This window comes from Mesoplodon bidens, assembly GCF_964165515.1.
Source record: "Mesoplodon bidens genome assembly, chromosome: 1".
NCBI lineage: Eukaryota > Metazoa > Chordata > Mammalia > Artiodactyla > Ziphiidae > Mesoplodon > Mesoplodon bidens.
In genome coordinates, this window is record NC_138176.1 from 120,889,171 (window position 1) to 120,912,732 (window position 23,562).

General features: G+C 43.4%; 1 protein-coding gene across 15 annotated transcripts in view; it reads right to left on the reverse strand.

Annotated features, from left to right (window-relative positions):
• Positions 1 to 7,579: 7,579 nt before the first annotated feature.
• Positions 7,580 to 23,562, reverse strand: part of RHOBTB1 (Rho related BTB domain containing 1) — a 70,726-nt gene continuing 54,743 nt past the window's right edge. For 8 of the 15 annotated variants that reach the window (XM_081248182.1, XM_081248181.1, XM_081248186.1 and 5 more), the window contains 4 exons: positions 16,668 to 16,818; positions 13,061 to 13,149; positions 10,291 to 10,396; positions 7,580 to 9,766 (listed from right to left, as the gene is read on the reverse strand). In XM_081248182.1, coding sequence (XP_081104308.1) covers positions 9,597 to 9,766; positions 10,291 to 10,396; positions 13,061 to 13,149; positions 16,668 to 16,818 — 516 coding nt within the window. In that variant the 3' untranslated portion in view covers positions 7,580 to 9,596. Of the gene's footprint in view, positions 9,767 to 10,290; positions 10,447 to 10,651; positions 12,080 to 13,060; positions 13,150 to 14,614; positions 15,257 to 16,667; positions 16,819 to 23,562 lie in introns of those variants that run through there. The other 7 variants (XM_081248187.1, XR_014016990.1, XM_081248188.1 and 4 more) reach the window with 7 other exon arrangements.

Sequence of the window (23,562 nt, forward strand, 5' to 3'; positions counted from 1 at the left end):
GATACATCCTCATATACATATATCCCCTCTGTTTTGGATTTCCTTAAACATTTAGGTCACCACAGAGCATTAAGTAGAGTTCCCTGTGCTCTGCAGTAGGTTCTCATTAGTTATCTATTTTATACATAGTATCAAGAGTGTATATGTGTCGATCCCAATCTCCCAATTCATCCCACGAACCTCTTTCCCCCTTGTATCCATTCGTTTGTGAACACCATTTTTGGAAAGAGTTAGTTTCAACAAAGATGATCATCACACATAGAGACATCATTCACCCTTATTACCAATATATCCATCAATCAGAAACAACCCAAACTCTGAAAAGAAAGCAGAAAGATACCCCATTGGGGGGCTTCCCTGGTGGCACAGTGGTTGAGAGTCCGCCTGCCGATGCAGGGGACGCGGGTTCATGCCCTGGTCCGGGAAGATCCCACATGCTGCGGAGCGGCTGGGCCCTTGAGCCATGGCTGCTGAGCCTGCACGTCCGGAGCCTGTGCTCCACAACGGGAGAGGCCACAACAGTGAGAGGCTCGCGTATTGGAAAAAAAAAAAAAAAAAAAAAAAAGATACCCCATTGGGAAGAGCTCAGATATTTACTCCTCCCAGCCTCCCTCAGCAAGTTGCAAGAAGATATATGGACCAATAAAACCGTTCTGTTCCCACAGGATTTTCTGAATAAACAGAAAAATGATCCAAGGGGAGGCATTGCTCTATGGCTGCAGCTGGAAGCATTGCTTAGCATTTGGCCAGTTGGAGGAATACTCTGTTAACATCCTAAAATGAGGAGTTAGGTCTAGATTCCACTGTGTAGGCTCTGAGCAGCGACTTGACTTTAGGTCCTATGGTTAGCTCAGTAAAAATCAGGCAGTGAATGCCGTGGAAATCAAGCAGTTGGTATTGAAATAAAAATTTTAAAAGACTTAATCTTTAGACTTTGATCATTTCCTCTGGACTGATTCTGGTGTGTGTAGGGAGATGGTGGGTGTGTTGAGGGAGAATCAGAATTGCCATCCTGGGCTTTTTTCTGAAATTGCTGTAAATCTAGAAAATGCTGTGTGGCAGAAATTTGTTGAGGTTCAACTAAATCGTTATTAAAGTTGTTTTGCACAATCTAGGGGAAATTCAATGACGCCCTTTCCAATAAGGTCTTGGGTACATTTTGGGGGAGGATGGTTATGTTTGAGATTCGGTAACTTTGAAAAGTTAATCCAAGATTAATTTCTCTTCTTATGCTCTTCAAGTTGATTTCTGAAGCTTTTTGATGGGAAGCAAAAGAGGATGCAATGTTTTGTCAGCACACAAGACTTCCATCAGTGTGCCCCCTCAAATAGTCCAGGTTGTTTTTCGGAATTTCAAGACAGAGGTTAGTGGCCAGAGTATCCTGACGCCGTTAGGTCCATTTCAATTTTCTGGGTGTCCCTCCCCGGCTTTTGCATTCTTCTGCTTACCTTTAACAGCCTACACCCATGACTCACCTCAGAGGATTTCCTACATGCTACTGGAGCCACTTAATTTTTATTTTTTACAACTCATTTAAAAAAATTGAAGTATAGTTGGTTTCCAATGTTGTGTTAATTTCTGCTGTACAGCAAAGTGATTCAGTCATATATGTTGAATATAGTTCCATCTGCTAGACAGTAGGACCTTGTTGTTTATATATACATAATAGCTTACATCCTCTAACCCCAACCTCCCACTCCAGCCCTCCCCCAACCCCCTCCCCCTTGGCAACCACCAGTCTGTTCTCTATGTCTGTGATTCTGTTTCTGTTTCATAGATAAGTTCATTTGTGTCATATTTTAGATTCCACATATAAGTGATATCATATGATATTTGTCTTTCTCTTTCTGACTTACTTCACTTAGGATAATCTCTAGTTGCGTCCATCTTGCTGCAAACGGCATTATTTCATTCTTTTTGTTGGCTGAGGAATATTCCTTTGTATATATGTACCACATCTTTATCCATTCCTCTGCTGATGGACACTTTAGGTTGCTTCCATACCTTGGTTATTGTGAATAGTGCCGCTGTGAACATTGAGGTGCATATATCTTTTTTTTTTTCCACTCTGTAGATTTTTACTTGCACCCTGTGTGCATATATCTAGGGCACAGAGGGCCACCAACATGCGCCAGTACAGTGTAGGAACCCTGCATTACATCCATTAACTTAAACATATCTTTAAGATCATGCTTTGAACAAAAAAGAAAGCTTAGAAGGCAATATGTTGAGTGGGAATAAACATTGAGATATAGCAATCATGTCTTCAACTTCTGCAATTGTCTTTACGTGCCAACTAACATTTATGCAGCCTCTTACAGATCTTTTACCATGTAATTTAAGTTTTAGAAGTTTTGATAAAATCACTAGTAGTATCTAACCATGCAGAAAACACATCACACTGACAGCACAGAGGCAAAGATTTTGCACAGCTTTCCACATTGTGCAGGTTACACACAATACAATATCAATCTTATTCTTAACAGATCCTAAAAAGACATTTCAAGGCCTAGCTGTAAACTACAGTACTTAATATCTATATTCTTAATAAAAATAAAATCCACAAATCTTAAAAAGGAATTTTAAATGCACGGCTATAATGAATTGGTAAACTGCAACACAAACTGGCGCAACAGAGGTAACTGAATACCAGTCTCACTCTATGTGATGCAAGCATGCTACTTTCCCACTAATTCTTTTTTTTATGTAGTTATTTTTTTTTAACATTTTTTACTGGAGTATACTTGCTTTACAATGGTGTGTTAGTTGCTGCTGTATAATAAAGTGAATCAGCTATACGTATACATATATCCCCATATCTCCCCCCTCTTACGTCTCCTTCCCACCCTCCTTATCCCACCCCTGTAGGTGGTCACAAAGCACCGAGTTGATCTCCCTGTGCTATGCGGCTGCTTCCCACTAGCTATCTATTTTACTTTTGGTAGTGTATATATGTCCATGCCTCTCTCTCACTTCGTCCCAGCTTACCCTTCCCTCTCTCCGTGTCCTCAAGTCCATTCTGTAGTAGGTCTGCGTCTTTGGGGTGCATGTATCTTTTTGAATTATAGTTTTGTCCAGATATATGCCCAGGAGTGGGATTGCTGGATCATATGTAATTCTACTTTTTGTTTTCTGAGGAACCTCCATACGGTTTTCCACAGTGGCTGCACCGACTTACATTCCCAACAACAGTGTAGGAGGGTTCCCTTTTCTCCACACTCTCCCCAGCATTTGTTTTTTGTAGACTTTTAAATGATGACCATTCTGGCTGGTGCAAGGTGATACCTCATGGTAGTTTTGATTTGCATTTCTCTAATAATTAGTGATGTTGAGCATCTTTTCATGTGCCTGTTGGCCATCTGTATGTCTTCTTTGGCGTAAGTAATGTCTATTTAGGTCTTCTGCCCATTTTGGATAGGGTTGTTTTTTTTGTTTGTTTGTTCAATGTATGAGCTGTTTGTATATTTGGAAATTAAGCCCTTGTTGTTTGTGTCATTTGCAAATATTTTCTCCCATTCTGTGGGTTGTCTTTTCATTTTGTTTATGGTTTCCTTTGCTGTGCAAAAGCTTGTAAGTCTGATTAGGTCCCATTTGTTTATCTTTGTTTTTATTTCTATTGCCTTGGGAGACTGATCTAAGAAAACCTTGGTGTGATTTATGTCAGAGAATGTTTTGCCTATGTTCTCTTCTAGGAGTTTTATGATGTCATATCTTATGTTTAAGTCTTTAAGCCATTTTGAATTTATTCTTCTGTATGGTTGGAGCCACTTTTTTCAACTCGCCAACACAGGCCTAAAATGCTCAGAAGTTTACACTAATCCCCTCCCCTGCCCAGAGCACTTAACCTTTGACTATCTGTGCAGGAATAGGAAAGCCAACTCCAAGGTGTAGTTTATACTGCAGGGCACACCTCAAGACCAGGCTGAGAGTGGGATTGTCTGAAACTGTGCCCCTGCTTGGCTTCTTACCTTCCTGCTTCCTTCTCCCTCCCATGTTGGTCTCACCTAAGGGCACTTCCTAAATAAATCACTCGCCTGTGACTCTCTGACTCAGGGTTAGCTTCTGGGGAACCCATTACCTTCCCCATAAGACAGTGTTGTGAGAATTAAATGAGGTAATTGCATGTAAAACACTTATTGTTTGGCCACAATATGTACTAAAAATTGTTAAATATTATTATCATGGTTCTCATATCTGTGTTTTGGACTCTGATGGATTGGTGTCAAACTTGGAACATCAATCCATCGGGTTGGGCACAGTGAGGAAATAGTGGAATAAGACTGGAAGAGCATGTGAAAGTGCATTTTAGCCTTCCAAGGCCTCACCACCCTGGCTACCTATGCAAATGTCAGCAAAATGGGTGCAAGGGTACCAGCAGTACAGAATTTGCTGCGGAGAGAGTCCAGCTTATTATTTTTATTTTTTAAAAGATTGGTAAGCCCATTTCTCTAAGAGTTGGAAATTTCAAATATTTGGCCATTTACTCTACTTATTTTTAAAGAATTCTCTCCAATACATAAATTGAAAGGTATATTAGTGGTGGTCATGTGGTCCCAGTATCCCAATGGGCATGAGGCTGGGGGAGAAATCACAGTGGTCTGAACACCTTCCATCTCATGAATTAGGTAGTGTTGCTCTGTGGTTCACCACCAAGAATGGAAAACTAAGTTTTATATTCATGTTGATATGATTCACAGAATTCAAGAGACTCTTTGAAAAATCTGTAGAATTTGTACTGGTAGGTTACTTTTTCTTTAGACCTCATATGTGAAATAAAATTAGAAGGCAACCTTCAATGCATATGCACAAGCTCTCTAGGGATTTATTTATTTTTTTGGAAAGGTTTATTGCAGGGCCAAGCAAGGAGAACAGGTGGCTTGTGCTCAAAAACCCCGAGCTGTTTGATGGTTTGGGGGGAAAGGTTTTTTATCTCTAGGGGTTTTTTTACAGGCAGAAAATCAGTAATCTTAGTATTCAAGGGGCTTTTGAGATGTCATCTCAAACTTGGCTCAGCCAAGTTTCACTTTAGGGTGGTCCAGGCCTTATTCCATGGAGAGAAGGGAGGAACAGTGAGGGCAGTGTCTTCTTGGAAAGAGCCATACTCTCCTCCATCCTCCCACCACTTGCCTTTTCTCTTTCCATAGCTCTTATTTTGTAACTCTTTAATCACTGTCACGAAGCACTAAGCAGCCAGGCTGGCACACGGCTTCAGAGAAATGCAGGAAAAGACAATACTGTTCCATTTTGTAATGTGCAGAGTTGTCCTCTCTCCTGGATTTCTTGCCTGGGTATTTCACATGCTGAGTACACAGGTTTATTTACTGAGTGATAACTATGTGTCAGGCACTGTTCCAAGTTCTTTACGTAAATCATCTCACTTAATCTGCACTAAAAACTCAGTGAAAGTTGTTTCCATTCTTTTTTGGACAACTAAAGCTTGGAGAGGTAGTGTATCTTTTCCCACACCAGTTAAACTTAACATTCCATGGGTATTGTCCCTCTGGTTGGGACTACCATGAATCATCAAATAAAAAGGATGTTTATTTTTATCAGATTGGGAGGAAACAAAAAAAAATGCCCAAACTTTGGTTGGCATCCAAGCAGAGAGATATGAATCAAGTTCTTTTCTTATTGATTGCCTGCTCCGTCTAACCATTCTTGTCTTTGAGATTGAGAATGTATTCAGACTCAAAGAATTTAAATACTCCTTCCAGGGGCCACATTTGGGAATCACCCATTTCATCTACGTTCTGGAAATGCATGTCATTTACATGTTCTGTTCCTGGAGAACCGGTGAGCAACAGGAGGGAGTTGCTGGCAAGTCACTTCATGTCTCCTACTGTGGTTTCTAACACTTTCACGTCTGTGGATGTGCAACTGTATGATGGATTTGTTTCCACCCAAGAGTTATCTGCTCCCAAATTATTTCCATATTTTGTAGACTATAGTCTGTAAATGTCTAACTGATGAGGCACGTGCACATGAACCCAGTGAAAAATCCCGCATCTAAATGGCTTAAGTAAAAATACCCAACTTAAAGGCACTAGCAGCACAGGGTGAGATTTTCAAATGCAGCCAAAGGGGGAAGAGCATGGCTTCTCCTTTGACAGGAGGTCAGCAGTGTTGCCACGCCAGTGCATACATCACCTGCCTCCTAATTGGAAATTTAAGAGAGCAAAGTCTTCATCTGAAAATTAAGTCATGAGATATGGAATAATCTCATAAATCAGCACTTTGGAAGAAAGAGGTGCATCCAAGGCTTACAGAGCTTAATTCAACTTCGGTGGCTCTGGTCAGTGCCCCTTCTCCCTCTTTATTTTTTAAAATTGTGTTTAGCCTTTTTTTTTTTTTCTTCCTTGTGTTGTTTCTTGATTACTTACACACATACACACACACACAGAACACAAACACATTCTCCCTGGCTAACTTTTAACTCTACATCTTTTATGCAATAGTCACATTCTTCTAGAAAAGAGGAATTATTGCTACTTGCCCACTGGCATCCAATTAGGGCATTCAATGAAAGAAATACCCCATATATTTCCATAAGAAAAAGTCTGGTAAATCTTTAGCTTGCAGAAAAGCATTCATTTCAGAAATGCTGCACTCATTAAGTTTCCAAATTCAGAATTCACTTTGTTTTTTCCTCTGACTAGTAGAATTTATTCTACTTAGCCAATGTCACAGTGATGAAAAACTGAATTTTGACAACTGATATACCTACCATACAATGGAAGTAAGTGTGAAAAAAAATCTTAGAAGCATAGAATTCCTGCTTTTGAATGTCTATAATGAAAATACTTGAGTTACCTCTAAACCAGTAGAATTTGTGGTTCCTATAATGCTGATATAGGGTTGTTGAAATCCTTGATGGTTTGCCAGGCATTGCCATAGGAGAGATTTAGACCAAGACTTTCTATATGTAAGACCTCACTCGTATGCGTTATGTAAAAGGTGTCTGATCTGGACCACCCACCTTTAAAAGGTGTGTAAATGTATTGGGAACTCACTGTCTTTTTCCTGCGGTTATTTTTTATAGTTGTCAACTCCGTTCCATGGAGTCATAGGGAACTTGCCACTCAGAAAATCCCGCTTTGTGACCTCACTGGAGACCCTTCTTCCTTCTGAGCTTGGGCAAATATTACACTACCTAGAAGTCCAGACATTTTTTACAGATTTTTCCAAAGGCTTTTCTGAGATCTGCTTCTGAAGAAAAGACTGATCTTCATGAGTCCACCAATGCAATTTGACTTAATTGCTGGTGGAATCCCCCAAAATCCGATTATAAGAAGTCCATTAGGGTAAAGACATCATTTTTGTTTTTTCCAGAACTGTACCACGTCTAATGACATAACCATATTAGCCAAGAGCAAAGATCCAGACCCCTCATTTACATCATGGCATTGCACTCTGCTGGCAATACTGAAGACAAAGATGACTGTCATTCAAGCTGCCTGGTTCCTAGAGGACACACAGCCCCCATGACCCAGCACCTTTAAAGTTCTGATAGTTTTTTTAAAAAGCAATGAAAATTATACACATGATAATGATGGTAGTCCTTAAAGAAAAACTGGAGGCATTTTATAGCTAAACGATTTTACTGGCTTTTCGTGAAATAAAAAACAGAAAACAAACCACCATGGTTAAAAGGCCATAATCAGCATCAACCAAATGAACCAGCCACTTGGTTACAGTAGCTGATAACAAACACTAGTGGATATTATTGCTTATACCCAGGTTCATTTATATGTCCATTACATTTTGGCAAAATTACAATCACATGGGAGCTTTGGTTGTATAAATTCAATTCTGACTACTCATCGAAAACTCAACTTCTACCATTTTATGATAGGATATATGCCGATTCTTCCTCTCATTCTGTCTCCTTTCTCCTTCCCTTAATGACTTACAACCTATTGACCCAAAATTAAAGTAGATGCATTTACAATCATCCCATCCTTCCCTACTCTACTGCCCCCTCTTTGTCATAAGAGGGTGATAAAGGAGCCTCTTTATTGCTGGGCCTCTCCCAGCTTTCGAATCTGGTGTGTATCCACTGCCAGTAATAAACGTCCATCTGTAATCTGGATAGATTTTCAAATATATTTGGCTGTCAACATTGGAGTTTGGATTCAACTGTCTCTTTTCCAACTTCTGAAAGCTAGAAAGAAAATCAACAGCTTTTAGCATCAGTAAATTGACTTCCTGACAGAATAACTCCCAGCCTCCACGATACAACATCCCATGACAGGTATGGAAGTGTGGCCTTAAAATGCTCTGCGTGAGTGCTGTAACATTTTAATTTACAGAGAAGCAGTGATTGACGGCCTCTCAAAACTCCCGTGCTCAGTATTTTCTTTTTTAACACTGAAAACTCAGAATGACAAAGGGTCAGAACTAACTCACAATAGCACCATTTCCTAGACTCTTGGAGTAAAATTCCCGTCTGCGTTGGAGAATGCAGTGACCCTAGACGACCCAGCCTCCAGCTTCGTGCCTTCACAGGCCCTGCTGAATTTCAGCAGCGGTGGGTGGTCTGCCTTCTTATACTTCTGCAGCAACGTGAGTTTTCCCTGGGAAGAGTTAAAAATCTGGGTCTTACAAAGTGAAGTTGGCCGCAGGTGAGAGACCTGAGGAAGCCTGTTTCTGGTGGGGAGGTGTGACAAGCCTGCAGATGTTGGGACAGAGTCCGGGGACCCTTTCCCTTGCCCATCTCGATTCAAGTCAGCGGAGAATCTGCATGCAGAAACATGGCAAGATCAAGGAACACTGAGAGATAGATGTACATCCTAACACAGCAATCCGAACACCAATGCTCTTACGGTATCTTCTGTATTCAGGTCCACCAGAGAGTTTGCCCTGGATAATGCTGGGATTTAATAAGCCCTTCTAATGATTATAAAGATTATCCTCTTAAATCTAGATGTTTTACACAACAGAAGATGTGTTATCACTATATTTTACATGGCACATATAACCATATCATTACTAGCACTTACATGGCAAATATTGTAAATATTACACATTCTTGGAGTTGACTTTGTAATTATACCGATGCCATTCGGCAGAACAAAGATGAAACACTCCCTAATTTGCACTTCGGGAAATTTCATTCCAACCCTTTACTTCAAGACAAAAGGATAACCCTCTAAGTAATAACGCTTGGTGATCACATGGGCAAAGAGAATCACAGGGCGACTTCATGGTTAATGTGTGGCTTGTAAAATAAAGTAATACACAGTATTTTCATTTACAAGAGACCATATAAAAATATCTTCCAATTTGGAATTCGAAACATGAAAGCTGGATTTTTTTTCCTTTGTATAAAAAGAAATGAGATAACGGACTAAAGTTTATTAAGCCTTCTAACAAAAAATATACAAGTTTAAGGAATGCAGTGAGCGTCAACTTCCCTTTTTGTCCAGGCTCATGGATGGTGAGCTTGTGCTTTGATCCCAACAAAGATAAATGCATGAAAGTGGAGGAAGATCAGTGCCTGACACCTGAACTACATCTTATCTCTAATAGTAAGACCAATTTTACAGTAGTGCTTTTAAAAGTGGTGTGTCAGATTGCTGATTTTTCTCTTTTCTGCCTCAGGCGACCGCTGGAGATGAATTCCAGAAGCACCACTTTCGTCTCGAGTGATGTTTATTTAGTGCAATATCTTCCTTCTCTCTTTCCCTTTTCACACGCTGGTAGTGGTCTTCTTCCTTCAGGTACCACACAGGGGGCCAGCGGTGCCGCTCAAAGTATTCCTGATTGTCTGGGGAAGGAAAGATGCAGATGGTGATACCTGCTCTTCATTCATGGCTTCTTTGTGCTAGGTTCTGTGCTTAGGCTTCTCATATATGATTATCGTGTGCTCATCTTAACCCAATAATGGGCAGGGACTATGAGTAGGGCCAGTGGCAGACTGTGACACCACCGTTTTGAGAGGTAGAATCACTTGCCTAAAATCACACAGCTGGACACAGAGAGCCTGAACCCAGGATCCCTTCATTTCAGAGCGTAAGCTCGCTCCCAAGCATGCCTCCCCGGACAAGGGCGAGCCAGCAATCTCTGCTCGCTCCACAGCAGGGCATCCTGATCCCCACCCCCCCCGCCCAGATCCCCCCGGCCGTGAAGTTCTCCAGAGACGATTTCCAACCTCCAATTCCTTGGGTCACACCACATGAATCTGTGACTACCGTACAAGGAATTCTCCATGAGCTGGGGGCTGCCCGTGTTCCTTCTCGAGGGCAGTCACAGGTGATGAGAACCGGACAGATGGGGACCGCACGGCCTCACCTGCAGATTTCGATTTGATTTCCTTGCGGAACTTGGAACAAACACTGTTGTAGTTGGTGCAGATGTGGTGCAAACACCAGGCGGCCAACTGGTGGGCATTGTGAAACTGCAGGGAAGTGACCAAAAGGGGGTCAGACTCTGTTTTCTAAAGTGGGGCTACAAAGAAAGAAAAAGCCACGGTACGGGTCAAAGAAATAAAGGGCCCAGATGACTAATTCGGAAACCTCTCGTTTTGACTACAGGGTTTTGACTTTGGCCATGGTTCCGACACCAGCCATGTGTAAGCATTCGGCACACTCCTACCCTCCCCACCCCCCACCCCCCACTGGGATATGTGCCCTTAAAAGAATCACTGTATCAGATCAGGGGTCTGAAGTATGCCTTGCCCTCCTCCTCTCCCCTTCCACCTGCCCTCTAATGATAAGTGGCGTGGCCTCTGGAAGGCACCAGCCCACAGGAGAAAGCAGCGATGTCATCTCTGTTTAAGGAAGCCTCGGCAACAGAATCCTCCGTGTTGCATGTCAAAGCTCAGCTGGCTGGGGCCAGAGATCTAAAAGAGGAGCATGAAAGATCAGTGCAGGAGCACTGCAGCATGGGTGACTGTCCTATACCTGTCGTTTGGTTACATAAGAAGAGCAGGCAGTGTGGGCGGGGAGGGAGACACTCGATCCACCCTCTCCTTTCTGAGCAGATGCTCAGGACAGTGGCAGCTGAGGAAGCTGTGACTGCAAAACACCCGATGTTCAGAAATCCGGAGTCCACTCCTCATTCCCTCCCCAAATTTGGCAGGTCCCCCCATCCCTCACTCTTTCTGTCCAGGCCCCTTTCAGACACCCATTCTGTTGTCTGTTGCTCTTGAAGTTTCTTTGAGCAGGTGAACCCCTGAAACCTACAGGGCGCTTCCTCCAGGGCCCCTGTCAGTGCCCTGAACAGAGGCCAAGAGAAAAGCCAACGTCCTCAGAAACTAACTCAAGAAACTCTCTGCAGATCACAAGCCCAACATGACAGACAGTTTTAGCAGGTGCTTCCAACTTGTCTTGATAATAGATTTCCTTCTGAAAGTCAGAGCAGAGCAGTGCGGTACTGGAGTTGGCTTCTTGTACCTGCTTAAGAGCATCCTTGGGGGCACCCCTTCTGTACTCTGAGCTCGGTGACTTCAAGTTGTTAAAGTTGGCCAGGTAGGGGTATTTACACCCCAGAAACTGGAAAATGCAACAGATCAGGGTCCCACCTGTCCCCAAGCTGACTGTTAAATACTTACCCCTTGGGTTAGGGTCTAACAAATGAGCTAAGATGTGGGAGACTCTGTCCTAAACTCTTCCGGCCAAGGTTTGTCAGAGCTTAGCAGGAATCATATTATTTCTTTGCAGGGTGTATGTGTGGGTGGGGTCAGCGGAGGGCACAGGGTGGGAACACAAAGCAAACAAATAGACACAACAGTAAATCATTACCTCAAGTGGGCTGGCCCTATATGAAGTTCTGGGTCATTTGATTGTTCTCAAGGAGGAATACTTACTGGAGAGGGCACAAGTCATAAGCTGTCCTCCAGGCCTGTTTCAAAACACCCCCAAATTCCAAATTTGGACAGTCAGTGTTGATGGGGGCTTGCTGATTTTACTTGTGATTGATGTCTGTTCTCAGTTTTAACTGTAACCCCTATGAGGCTGTTTTTCACATTGGATTTTCATAATTTGTGCTTGTGTCTGTTTCCCTCAGTGGCCTAGGATGGCCCCAAGGGCAGAGAATCTACCGTGTTTGTATCTCCATGTCCTCTTGTCTAGGGTGGTGCCTGGTACAGGGGGAGAAAATAACAAATCCTTGTTGAATGTTAAGTCAGAATGAGCAGGTTGCTGTGAAATCCTGATCCACCGTTTTCCCTTTTGAGAAATCTCGATTGAAACTGCCTGACCTAAGACTTAGTAAACCACTGCCCTGAGAAAGGGAATGAAGAAAGCCAAACCTAATAGGCCACAGAAAAAACTAAAGAGTTTATTCTTAGTTCCTTCAGAGTGTAAACTCATTGCCAGTGAGTCTAGGCCAGGGACTAGATAACTCTGCATACGTGCCTTGTATTATGAGAGGGCTTCCTCTCTTTGGTGCTCTTTCTGGAACATTCTCTCCTACCTGATCCTCAAAATAATCTGTAAGGTTGACAGGGTGTGAATTACCACCCTTATTTCCTACAGATGAGGAAACTGTGGCAGAGTTTAGCTTTGTGCCTTAAGTAAGTTATGCAGCGACAAAGCTGAGGCTGGATCTCAGACCCTCTATAGAGGAAGAGGGCAAGTGTGTATGGGGATTATGGAACCACAACGTCAACAGTAACAAGTGCTGATGTAAAAAAAAAAAAACCCAGGACAGCTGCAGTGAGATGCGAGGCATCCATCACTGGACTTCACGAAATTCTAGACACTGTCTGATCTCGGCCAATCCGTGTTTGAGAATTCAAAAAAGGAGAGAGAATGCCTTCTCCTCCCATGCCCTGAGTTGTTCTCCCACATGTGAAGCTGGTGCCTCGGGGCAGGGGGAGGGGGGCACAAGGGGGCTGCCGTGTGGGTGGGGTCCTTGTTGTTTTATTCAAACAAAGCCCAGCAGGGTGAACGGTGCATGAAACGTAAAACTCTCAGATCTTCTCGTTGCACACAGTGGGGGGCCTCTGTGACTCGGTGGTGACATCTTTATTTAGACAGATGCAACAGTGGAATGTTTCAGCAGCGTTAAACGAACTGGTTGAACACACTGAAAAGGTGAAAGGCAAATGGCTACAAACCTGGGCCAATTCCAAATAAGAGAGCACTTCCCCATCGATGCCCACGCCACTCATGGCGGTCCTGGTCAGCTCCTGAACAGCGTGTTGCTCTGGGGAGGAGAGAGGGAGCGGAAGAAAGTTAGTGCCTGGAGGCCGTGGCCCGGCAGCAGCCAAGAGGGGAGTAAGCACGGGTCACAGCTCCACGTGAACTGAATCCAGGGCCCACTCGGACGCGCGGCCTTTCAGCACGGGGAGTCCTGGTCTCCAGCCAGTGCACCAGCGACTCCGGGGATACTTGTTAGCCTTCTGAAACAGCCAGAGTCCTCCAGACCCTCTCTGTCCAATATGGTAACTACTGGCCACCTGAGACTATTAAACTTAAATTAATAATTAAAAGTAAACAAAGTAAAAACTTCAGGTCCTCAGCCACGCAAGCTGCATTTCATGTGTATTGGCCAATGTGGACACAGAAGGTTTCCATCACTGCAGATAGTTCTGTTGGAGCGTGCTGCTCTGGACAGGCCAATACCTGCCTAGAATCCTCTAGACTCCGTCATATCTTCCTGCTTGACAGTTTCCCCATTCACATCCCTCCAATTCTCATTACCCTCTGACCGTGGAGAGACTGAGTAACTGGAATGAGTCCAAATGGGGAATTAAAATTGTGAATGTGTACATGTGTCTCATCAGCAGCAGACAAGGGACATGCTCAACCTCTCAGATTCCAAAGGCTGGGGGGGGACCTTCAGCCAGAAGTCAGACAAGTCTAGATGGGAGAGCCATTTCTGCTTCGAAGCTGTGTTCCAGGCTTCTAAGATGAATTCAAACTGTGGTTCTGAGACTGAGCTGTCTCTTGCCTCTGTTAGGCTGGCACTGACGTGTGGGTACAGTCTTGGCCCGGCATTTCTGGCTCCTTGATGCCAATGTATTCTTTTTTCATCTCTAGCACTGCACCTATTCTTCTAGTATATGGTACAAATCATGCTTACTTTCTGCTCTGGTTCTATCCATCCATACTTGTTAGTCAGTACGCCCCCATCTGGTCAACAGGGTATCAAGATTGGGATGGTTTCTTTGACACAAGCTTCCTCAGCTCGATTGACAAACAAAGAACTATTTGGAACTAAATCTCCCAGAGGAGTCACTGGGTTTTTTTTTTGTTTTTTTTAAAAAAATAAATTTATTTATTTAATTTATTTATTTTTGGCTGCGTTGGGTCTTCATTGCTGCGCGCGGGCTTTCTCTAGTTGTGGTGAGCGGGCTTCTCACTGCAGTGGCTTCTCCTGGTCTGGAGCAGGGGCTCTAGGTGCACGGGCTTCAGTAGTTGTGGCACGCGGCCTCAGTAGTTATGGCACATGGGCTCAGTAGTTGTGGCACGTGGGCTTCAGTAGTTGTGGCACGTGGCCTCAGTAGTTGTGGCGCACGGGCTTAGTTGCTCCGTGGCATGTGGGATCTTCCCAGACCAGGGCTCGAACCCATGTCTCCTGCACTGGCAGGCGGATTCTTAACTACTGCGCCACCAGGGAAGTCCAGTCACTGGGTTTTAAATTTTAGGGAACTGCAATATTTCTTGATATTCATTTAACACTTTGCCTTGCAAGGCATTTTCACCCCAGAAACTGACTTTTAAACACTATGGTCTAAACACGCTATACTACACACCAAACACTATATAAAGGATTAAAGGAATCACCTTAGGAAGCTATTTACTAAATAAACATAACAGTTAATAATAGCATTTAATAAGAAAAGTAAACATATATAGAAGTCTATAGTTCACACAAGAAGGTTTCTTTGGGTCAGTTTCTTTCATGGAGAAATCAGTCCCATGTTTTCATCACCACACTTAATATTTAAGCAAAAACGGTACTACTTCAAGACTGATCGCAAACCTTGTTCAACAGATGTGCCTCCAAATTACTTTTGACTATTTAAAAAAATTCAATTTATTTTCAAAGGACAAATACTTGTAAAAACTGGATAGTCAAGTGGCTTGGGACTCTTACTTCTGAAAAAAAGAACTGCCCATTGCAGCCTCCTATAGTTAGTATTTAAAAAGCAGCAATACTCATTTGAATCTATGACTTCAGGTATATTGGTTAAAAACCGTTTAAAAAAATGAATAGCAATACTTCAACCATCTCTTGTTATCCAACTGGTGAAGACGGCAGGTAAGGAGAAAACTTTGATCTCCAGTTGGTTGAGTATAGTAGAAACCTGGAATACAGAGAAATAAATCTTTTCTCTAAAGACACTGGCAGAAAGTCAAGGGCAGATATGACTGGTTGGTTTGTTCATACATTCATTTTCATTTAATGATTCAACAAATCTTTACTGAGAACCTCATATGCTCAGGCACTTTTCTGTGTGCAGGGGATAAGCCAGTGAGCAAAACAGGCACTATTCTGCTTTCACGGTTAATAAAAGTCAACTAAATGTAGCAATAAACACACTTATTGCTAATCGACACCTTTGGTGAATGAAGCACAAGGTTTAAATTCAAGAAAAAATATATTCGAAAGCGTATATCTTATTTTGACCTGCTTTGGCTTACCAACTGAGCAAATCTAGAAATAATACATAAGATTCTGTGAAGTTAAACCAAGTCTCCCTTTTTCTCTCTTTCCCAAAATGATCTCGACAATGTCAGAACATTTTCTAAAATAGCTTTAAGAAAACCACTTACATAACGCTTACTAGGTGCCAGACACTGTTCCTAAGGACTCTCTCTCTCTTTATATATATATAATCTCTTAACTCATGTAATCTTCATAACTCTGTAGTAGAATATTATGATCCCCATTTTAAAGAGAGAGAAAGCTGAGACGGAGCAGTTAAATCAAGTAGGAAATCAGCCAGTAAACAGTGGAGCCAGGATTTGAACCCAGGCAATCTGGATCTGTAACCTGTGTTCTTAACCACTGCCTCCCACTGCCTCTTTCTTTCTTTTATTTTTTTCGTGGCTGCTTTGGGTCTTCGTTGCTGCGCGCGGGCTTTCTCTAGTTGAGGCGAGCAGGGGCTACTCTTCGTTGCAGTGTGCAGGTTTCTCACTGTGGTGGCTTCTCTTATTGCGGTGCACGGGCTCTAGGCGTGTGGGCTTCAGTAGTTGCAGCACACAGGCTCAGTAGTTGCGGCACTCAGGCTTAGCTGCGCCGCGGCATGTGGCATCTTCCCGGACCAGGGATCGAACCCGTGTCCCCTGCATTGGCAGGTGGATTCTTAACCACTGTGCCACCGGGGAAGTCCCCTGCCTCTTTCTTAGACACTGTGTCTGAACACACATTATGGGGATAACTGGACACAACAGCTTTATTTCCAATTCTGTGGTCCACCCACAAATGAGGCAGAGGGCATAGAGCATGGGCCTCGGGGGCAGGGGCCATGCATTACTCAGCTTTAAATTGTGCATCAGCAGGACCTACTACAAAGTAGGTGCTTAAAAAATAGTTGCTGAATTGAACTGGACTGTTTGATACATTTGATCAGTTCATATCACCCTGTACCAGACAGTCCTATATTGGGTGATAAAAAATTAATTTTTATTCCCTGGAAATCTTATTTTTGCTTAAATGCGATTTTGATAAATATGACAGTCAGACACCACATGGCCCTGAGTCATCAGCCTTACCTGCAAGTGCAACCAAGTGTGGCAGGCAAAATCTGTTTGCCAAGGCAATTAGTTCCAGTGGGTCCAGGTCCAAGTTAGGTGACAACTGCTTGGTATAAAGATAATCCAGTACCGCCTGCATTGACATCTTGTTTATGTTCGGGAGATATACCTGAAATGTTATTTGAAAAGGTAAGTTCTGCTGAAGAAAGCAGTGGGCACATTTTCAGGCGCTACTGCTTGTAAATATCCCCACTGTGTGATTCATTGTTAGTGAGTCTGGGACACCTTGCTTTGAGGCTGTGCAGGGAAGTCATTTACTATTTATGGCTTTAAACATAACTGTTTGATTTGTAGATGACAAAAGAGTGGGGCTGCCTGACAAAGCCTGATTTGGAATTTTTAAATGGCTGTTTGGGCTTATAAATCAGACAAATGGGCTGTAAATGTATGACATTATAGGCCCTCCTTGCCAAGTACCTTATAATACTCTATTGTGGGGAAAGAAATCTCCTAGCAACATGACAGGTGTTGGGGGGAGCTGCAAACTGCACTGTTGCTGACACATGACAGAGCCCAGCTCTCTAAGATGTCAAAACAAAGGATGAGCAGCCACCCTAGTTGCCACAGTGACTGGCTTGATTCCAGCCTTCTTTCACTAAATGCTAGCATGGAATCAACTATACGTCAATAAAAAAAAATTAAAAAGTATATGTTAGCATGACATACACACTTTATTTTTCCTATGGCATAGACATAGAACTATTGGAATATTATCAGATATCAGCAGATGCAGAGAATCCAGAGAAACCTGCACTTGGGACACCTAGGGGAAGGGCTGGGTATGGGGAATTGTCCCCTGGAGGATCCCCCTAATCTCCTTCCTGAGTACCTGTAGTTGTTGCCCATATTCCTACAAACTAGAGTTTGCTGGGAAGCAAGGGACTGCCTGGGAAGTAGAGTTCTGAATGACTGGGCCTGGATCAACAGGGATATACACGTTATAGCAGGTATTCTTCACTTTAGGATTCTAACTCCACGAGACGTACCCTGGCATAACACAGAACGGTGCCACTAGTGCCTGCTATTTGGAATGATAAGAATGAACCTAACAGAAGGCCTCCTGTGCACAAAGTACTGTGCTAATAAGCTTTCCACATGCATTATCTATTTGGATCCTTATATCCTCCCTAGAAGGAAGAGACTCTTATTTTTGCCATCTTACAGGTAAAGGAATGGAGGTCCAAGGAGGTTAAGTCCGGTGCCCAGGGTCACAGAGCTCAGAGGTTGGGGCTGATATCTGAACTCAGGAAATATGATTCTAAAGTCTATGTTCAGAACTGCTGTGCAGGACTGGGAACCCTTCATGGTAAGGAAGAAAGCTCCATGACAGCACCTTATTTCATTAACAGTTTTTTAGAATTAGATTAGTAAGTTTAAAGGGATGAACAGTCATACACTTCTTAACTCTGGTACTTGATAAACCTCTCTATACAGCATAGAAAAATATATATCTATATATGATTACATTTATGAATTATATATGATTATATCTGTATATTATATATGATTACATCTATACTATATATCTAATCTCTCTCCATACATTTGTATGTATGTGTGTGTGTGTGTGTGTGTATACACACACACACACACACACACACACACACACACACAAAATGCCTCCACAATCTACAAGGGCCTTGTGGCCATTGCAGTCTTCTAGTGGTGTAGTTGCAGAACTGTTTAAGTTATGGCAACCATCTATATAATTTTCCTGCATAGACACCAGCCACTTCAGAGAGGGAATATCCTTTCAGTTAGAGTTTCCCTAAGTGTATCAAAGGGAGGGCCCAGAAAAATTCCTAGAAATATTAAGAAAATTACCCCTCCCCTCTCAGACAGAGCGAAAACAATTATGATTCTATTAATAAGCTGCATGGCTTACTACCATCAATGACTTGACAAGTGTGATCATTTCAAGTTTCTAGCACAACCTCTACAATAAATAAAACCTGGCAAGTAGAAACTATTACTTATGTCATTTTGAAATAAAGAAGCTGTCATATTGTAATTGCTATTCCAGTGAATCTAACACTGGTTATATTTGTGTGTATATATGTTTATGTACACATGTGTTTATCTTATACAGATATGAATTTATTTATGGCAAATATGGCAAATGACATGGCAAAATTTCATTTCTCTAGAATGGTGCTTGGATTAGTACACCTTTTAGATAACTGAAGGTTAATTAACTTGTGAAACTTTAAAATTTGGGCCATTGTGATACTAAAAATATATACATTTTACAAAGTGCTAAGTGCTCTAAAGTGTTAGTGATTATAAATATAAAAAAGTCCCAGAGCTTCCTATGAGCACCTGTTCTCTCAGGGATGGGGATGTCTGCTGTTTCTGAAAATAATGGCTTGGAGGACAGGGCAAGAGGCTGGGGCAGGCCCAGAGATGTGCTGCTAAGATGCTCTGTGACCTGACAAATCATTCACCCTCTCTGAGCCTCAGTCTCCTCATCCGTGACATGGGAGAGGTTTGGAATAGATGACATCTAAAGCTTCTCTTCACTGAGATTATGGATTTTGAAGATACCCAGATGACTTTAGCAATTTTTGCTGAGTGTGTTCTAAGTAATGGCAAAATGGACATCCTAAATGAAAAGAAGTTGTTTCTGGCAGCCGGAGATGACAGTGGATTCCAGCAAGCAGCCCTGGCCCAACACTTGCACTGTCTTCGGAGCATTCTGATATTTGTAATCATCCATGACCTACTGTTTCCTTCTTGCTTATTATAACGCTAACTTTTTTTTTTTTTTTTTGCGGTACGCGGGCCTCTCACTGTAGTGGCCTCTCCCGTTGCGGAGCACAGGCTCCGGACGCACAGGCTCAGCGGCCATGGCTCACGGGCCCAGCCGCTCCGTGGCGTGTGGGATCTTCCCGGACCAGGGCACTCTCAACCACTGCGCCACCAGGGAAGCCCTAACATTTTTTTTTAAAGCAATGGCTCTTTTTGGCAAATAATGTTAGGGACCCTCAGAAGTAACCAGCAAATGAGAAAAAACTAAAACACTTTCAGAACACGCATTTTTTTCCCCTCACTGCTGATTTTCTTTAAAAGGCTGTTTCTGTGATTTCAACATTCATGATGAACTGAATAGCAACAGAGCAACCGTTTTTATAGAACTTTAAAAAATAATACAAATAAAAGAAATGGAATTTAAAATGTTGTGCCCAGGCTTCCCTGGTGGCACAGTGGTTGAGAGCCCGCCTGCCGATGCAGGGGACACGGGTTCATGCCCCGGTTTGGGAAGATCCCACATGCCGTGGAGCGGCTAGGCCCGTGAGCCATGGCCACTGAGCCTTCACGCCTGGAGCCTGTGCTCCGCAACAGGAGAGGCCACAACAGTGAGAGGCCTGCGTACTGCAAAAAAAAAAAAAAAAAAAAAAAATGTTGTGCCCTACCTGCTGAATGTAGCTTTAAAAAATATAAGAATATAATGCTACCCTAAACAACGACCCATATTCCAGTTTAGTTGGTTTAAAATTTTAATTGCGAAGATCAGCTCAGACTATCAGGCTTATAATTAGAGATGGTCTCATAGAGAATGATAAAGTATTCTAGATCCAGAGCATTGCTTCCTACAAGCCAGGCATGCATTTTTAATGAACCACTTGCTGAGTACCTCTGGGGAGAAAATTACGCTTACTGCTACATTAAAAGTAATGAGAAAAACAGAAGTAAAATACAGTGTCTTCTTAAATATTAAATGACAAAAAAAGTTAAAGGAACATCAGTGGGCATATTTTACTCCTTTCTGGATATGCATGTGAATTCTATTAATGCAAAGAAAAAAAAAAGAGAGACTGGATTTTGTGGAGGATGTCAAATTTTCAGAAGACAAAGAGTTAAAAGGTGGCCTAGAAAGAAAAGGCCCATGTGAATATGCATCTCAATTAACCATTAAGCATTTATTGAGCCTTTAACCAAATGCCTCTTCTTACCCCCATAACCATCTCTACTACACTTCGCTAGTTTAGGAAGGGAACTGGGGGCTTGTTACCTGAAGGCTTTTGGGGGACGAAGATCTTGAGCTCCTCATGGAAACAATTTAATAAGAATCCTCCAGGATAATCGTCACTGACACTCCTTGAGCCTTTGCATGTTCTAGGCACCAAATCTGATGCTTTGCACGCATATCCTCATGCCTTACCTGCCCTTTGAAAAAGGTTCTCTTGTGGTCCCCATTTTAGAGATGAGGACACAGGTCTAAAGAGGGTCAGACACTTGCCCAAGGTCAAGCTGAGACTAGAGTTCATAACTATGTAAATTACAGTCTACCCTGGAAATCACGAGAAAGGGCGGGAAAGGCTGGACATATCCACAGCTCATGCCATTCTTCGTATATGAGGTGCCCTGGCACAGACCTTCAGTTGCTTGGTTCCACGGCCTTTGTCTCTTGAGCTGGGTTGAATCTCTACATCCCTATCAGGCTCAGCTGCAGTTCTCCATGGTGAGTGACCTAGTCCTTAGGGGGTGGGGGGCAGGGTGAAGCTAAACAGGTGCCGTCCCTGGGAGAGGCTGTGACGCCGCATACACGTGTGGTTCACATCGGCTGCCAGGTTTTTGTTTTGGTCACCTCTCCCGCACATTTTAATCTGGAGACAATTACAGTCCATTCTGGGAAGGGATAAAGGGGATTAGCATTTGTGAGGTCAGCTCTGACAGTGTCCCTTTGTGGGACAGTGGGCTCTTGACCTCGATCAACTTCTCTCTGCTGGGTGAAGAGCAGGCTGTCTGTGGCACACATTTCAGAGAGCTGGAAAAAGAAGGGAAGCGAGCCTCTGGACTCTTTATCTCAGGAGATTACTGAAGTCGGCGACGCGCCAGTTGGATGAGGTTTTATGAATTGGTGGCTTCCCCCAATTTTCTTGGAAGTGAGAGGGAAGGAACATCATCAACGCTACCAGCATCCAAATAGGACTGAGGTCATTTTGCATTTAGCACTTAACGACGTGCTTTGCAAGTATCAACTCTTACACCTCACAACCACATTATGGGTTACGATCGCCTTTTCCAGATGGGGAGGCTGGAGCCCAGCAAGGTGGTCACTTGCCCAAGGCTACTCAGCTTTTTACGTAGGGGAGTTGGGGGATCTGAGCCTCACAGCCCTTTCTTCACTGGGCGGCGTCTACCAGCTGCTGTCATCTTAGTAACGATGCTCCCAAACACCTCTGATGGCCCAGGAAAGATTTCATTTAGCTACAGGTAAGGACCTCCTGGTTTACAAAGGCTGGCAGACACCAGAAGAGGTCATCAGGATAATTCTAACATCTTTTCCCCCAACAGCAGACAGTCTTTGGCTGGGGGTCGGTTTAGGGGCAGCTGTAGTTTTTTCTGGAAGCAGGAGTGTGGCCTAGTGACAGCTGGCTATCCTGGCTTGTGATTCTAGGATTCTGTTTCCCTACTTGGGGATGCAAATGCAGGCGTCTGGGTCACAAAGGGAGTGCTCGGATTTCTGGTGTGAGGGCACCCCTTTGGAAAAGTTAGCTATTGTTTTCTGTATTTCTGTTACAAGTTTGGAGAGATGCTGAGATAAGCATAACAAGCCTCTTAGGACAATAAGCTTGTGTCCCCATGTTTGTTTGTTTTTTTCTTAAAAAAGATGGTTAAGAAATACCTGCAAAACTCGACAGAAAAAATGCCTACCTCTAGACTAAAGTTAGAAACGCTTGAAGGGAGTTTTTCTGTCTTTTCCAACAGTTTGTAAAAAGGTAGAGATACAGGGTCTCCAAGATACTGCTTGCTCTGCTGTAAGAATATCCGTCTTTTGGAGATAAGGCCAGCGTTTGTCAGGTTACCCAGTGGCTTCTACTAGATGTAACAAGCACTCCAAGAGGACTTTCAGAGGAGTCACACTTTGCTCCATTACTGTTTCCCTAGAGTTGACAAACCCTAGAGTTGAGACAGATCAGGGCACAGCCTCAGGGAGAGTTGCAGCTCTAGGCACCTTGAGCGTGACCTAGTGCATCCCCCGTCTTGCGGATAAGGGGACCGAGGCCCAAGAAGGTGGCTTTTTAAGATTCCCCCGTCTGTTACTAGCAGAGCTGAGCCCAGGACATAAGTGACTAAAGACACTTTTCAGTCTCCACCTTCTGGAAGACAGTCTGCCCCGCTTCGATGTGATTTTGAGAGTACTTTGCGTGGTGACATTTGTTAAAAAATATAGCTGAGCATGTTTTCAGGGGCAAGGAGAGCTGTGAGGATGGAAGGATACAGGAGCACATAGGGGCTCACACAGAACAAGTGAGCGACAGACAACAGCTCCTCATAATTGCAGAATTAAGACGGTGAAGGGGCTTCCCTGGTGGCGCAGTGGTTGAGAGTCCGCCTGCCGATGCAGGGGACACAGGTTCATGCCCCGGTCTGGGAAGATCCCACATGCCGCGGAGCGGCTGGGCCCGTGAGCCATGGCTGCTGAGCCTGCACGTCCGGAGCCTGTGCTCCGCAACGGGAGAGGCCACAACAGTGAGAGGCCCACATACCGAAAAAAAAAAAAAAAAAAAAAGGAAGACGGTGACCTGACACTGAAGCACTGCCTAAAAAACTATTCCAGGGCTTCCCTGGTAGCGCAGTGGTTGAGAATATGCCTGCCAATGCAGGGGACATGGGTTCAAGCCCTGGTCTGGGAAGATCCCACATGCCGCGGAGCAACTGGGCCCGTGAGCCACAACTACTGAGCCTGCGCATCTGGAGCCTGTGCTCCGCACCAAGAGAGGCCGCGATAGTGAGAGGCCCGTGCACTGCAATGAAGAGTGGCCCCCGCTTGCCACAACTAGAGAAAGCCCTCGCACAAAACGAAGACCCAACACAGCCAAAATAAGTATATAAAAAACAAAACAAA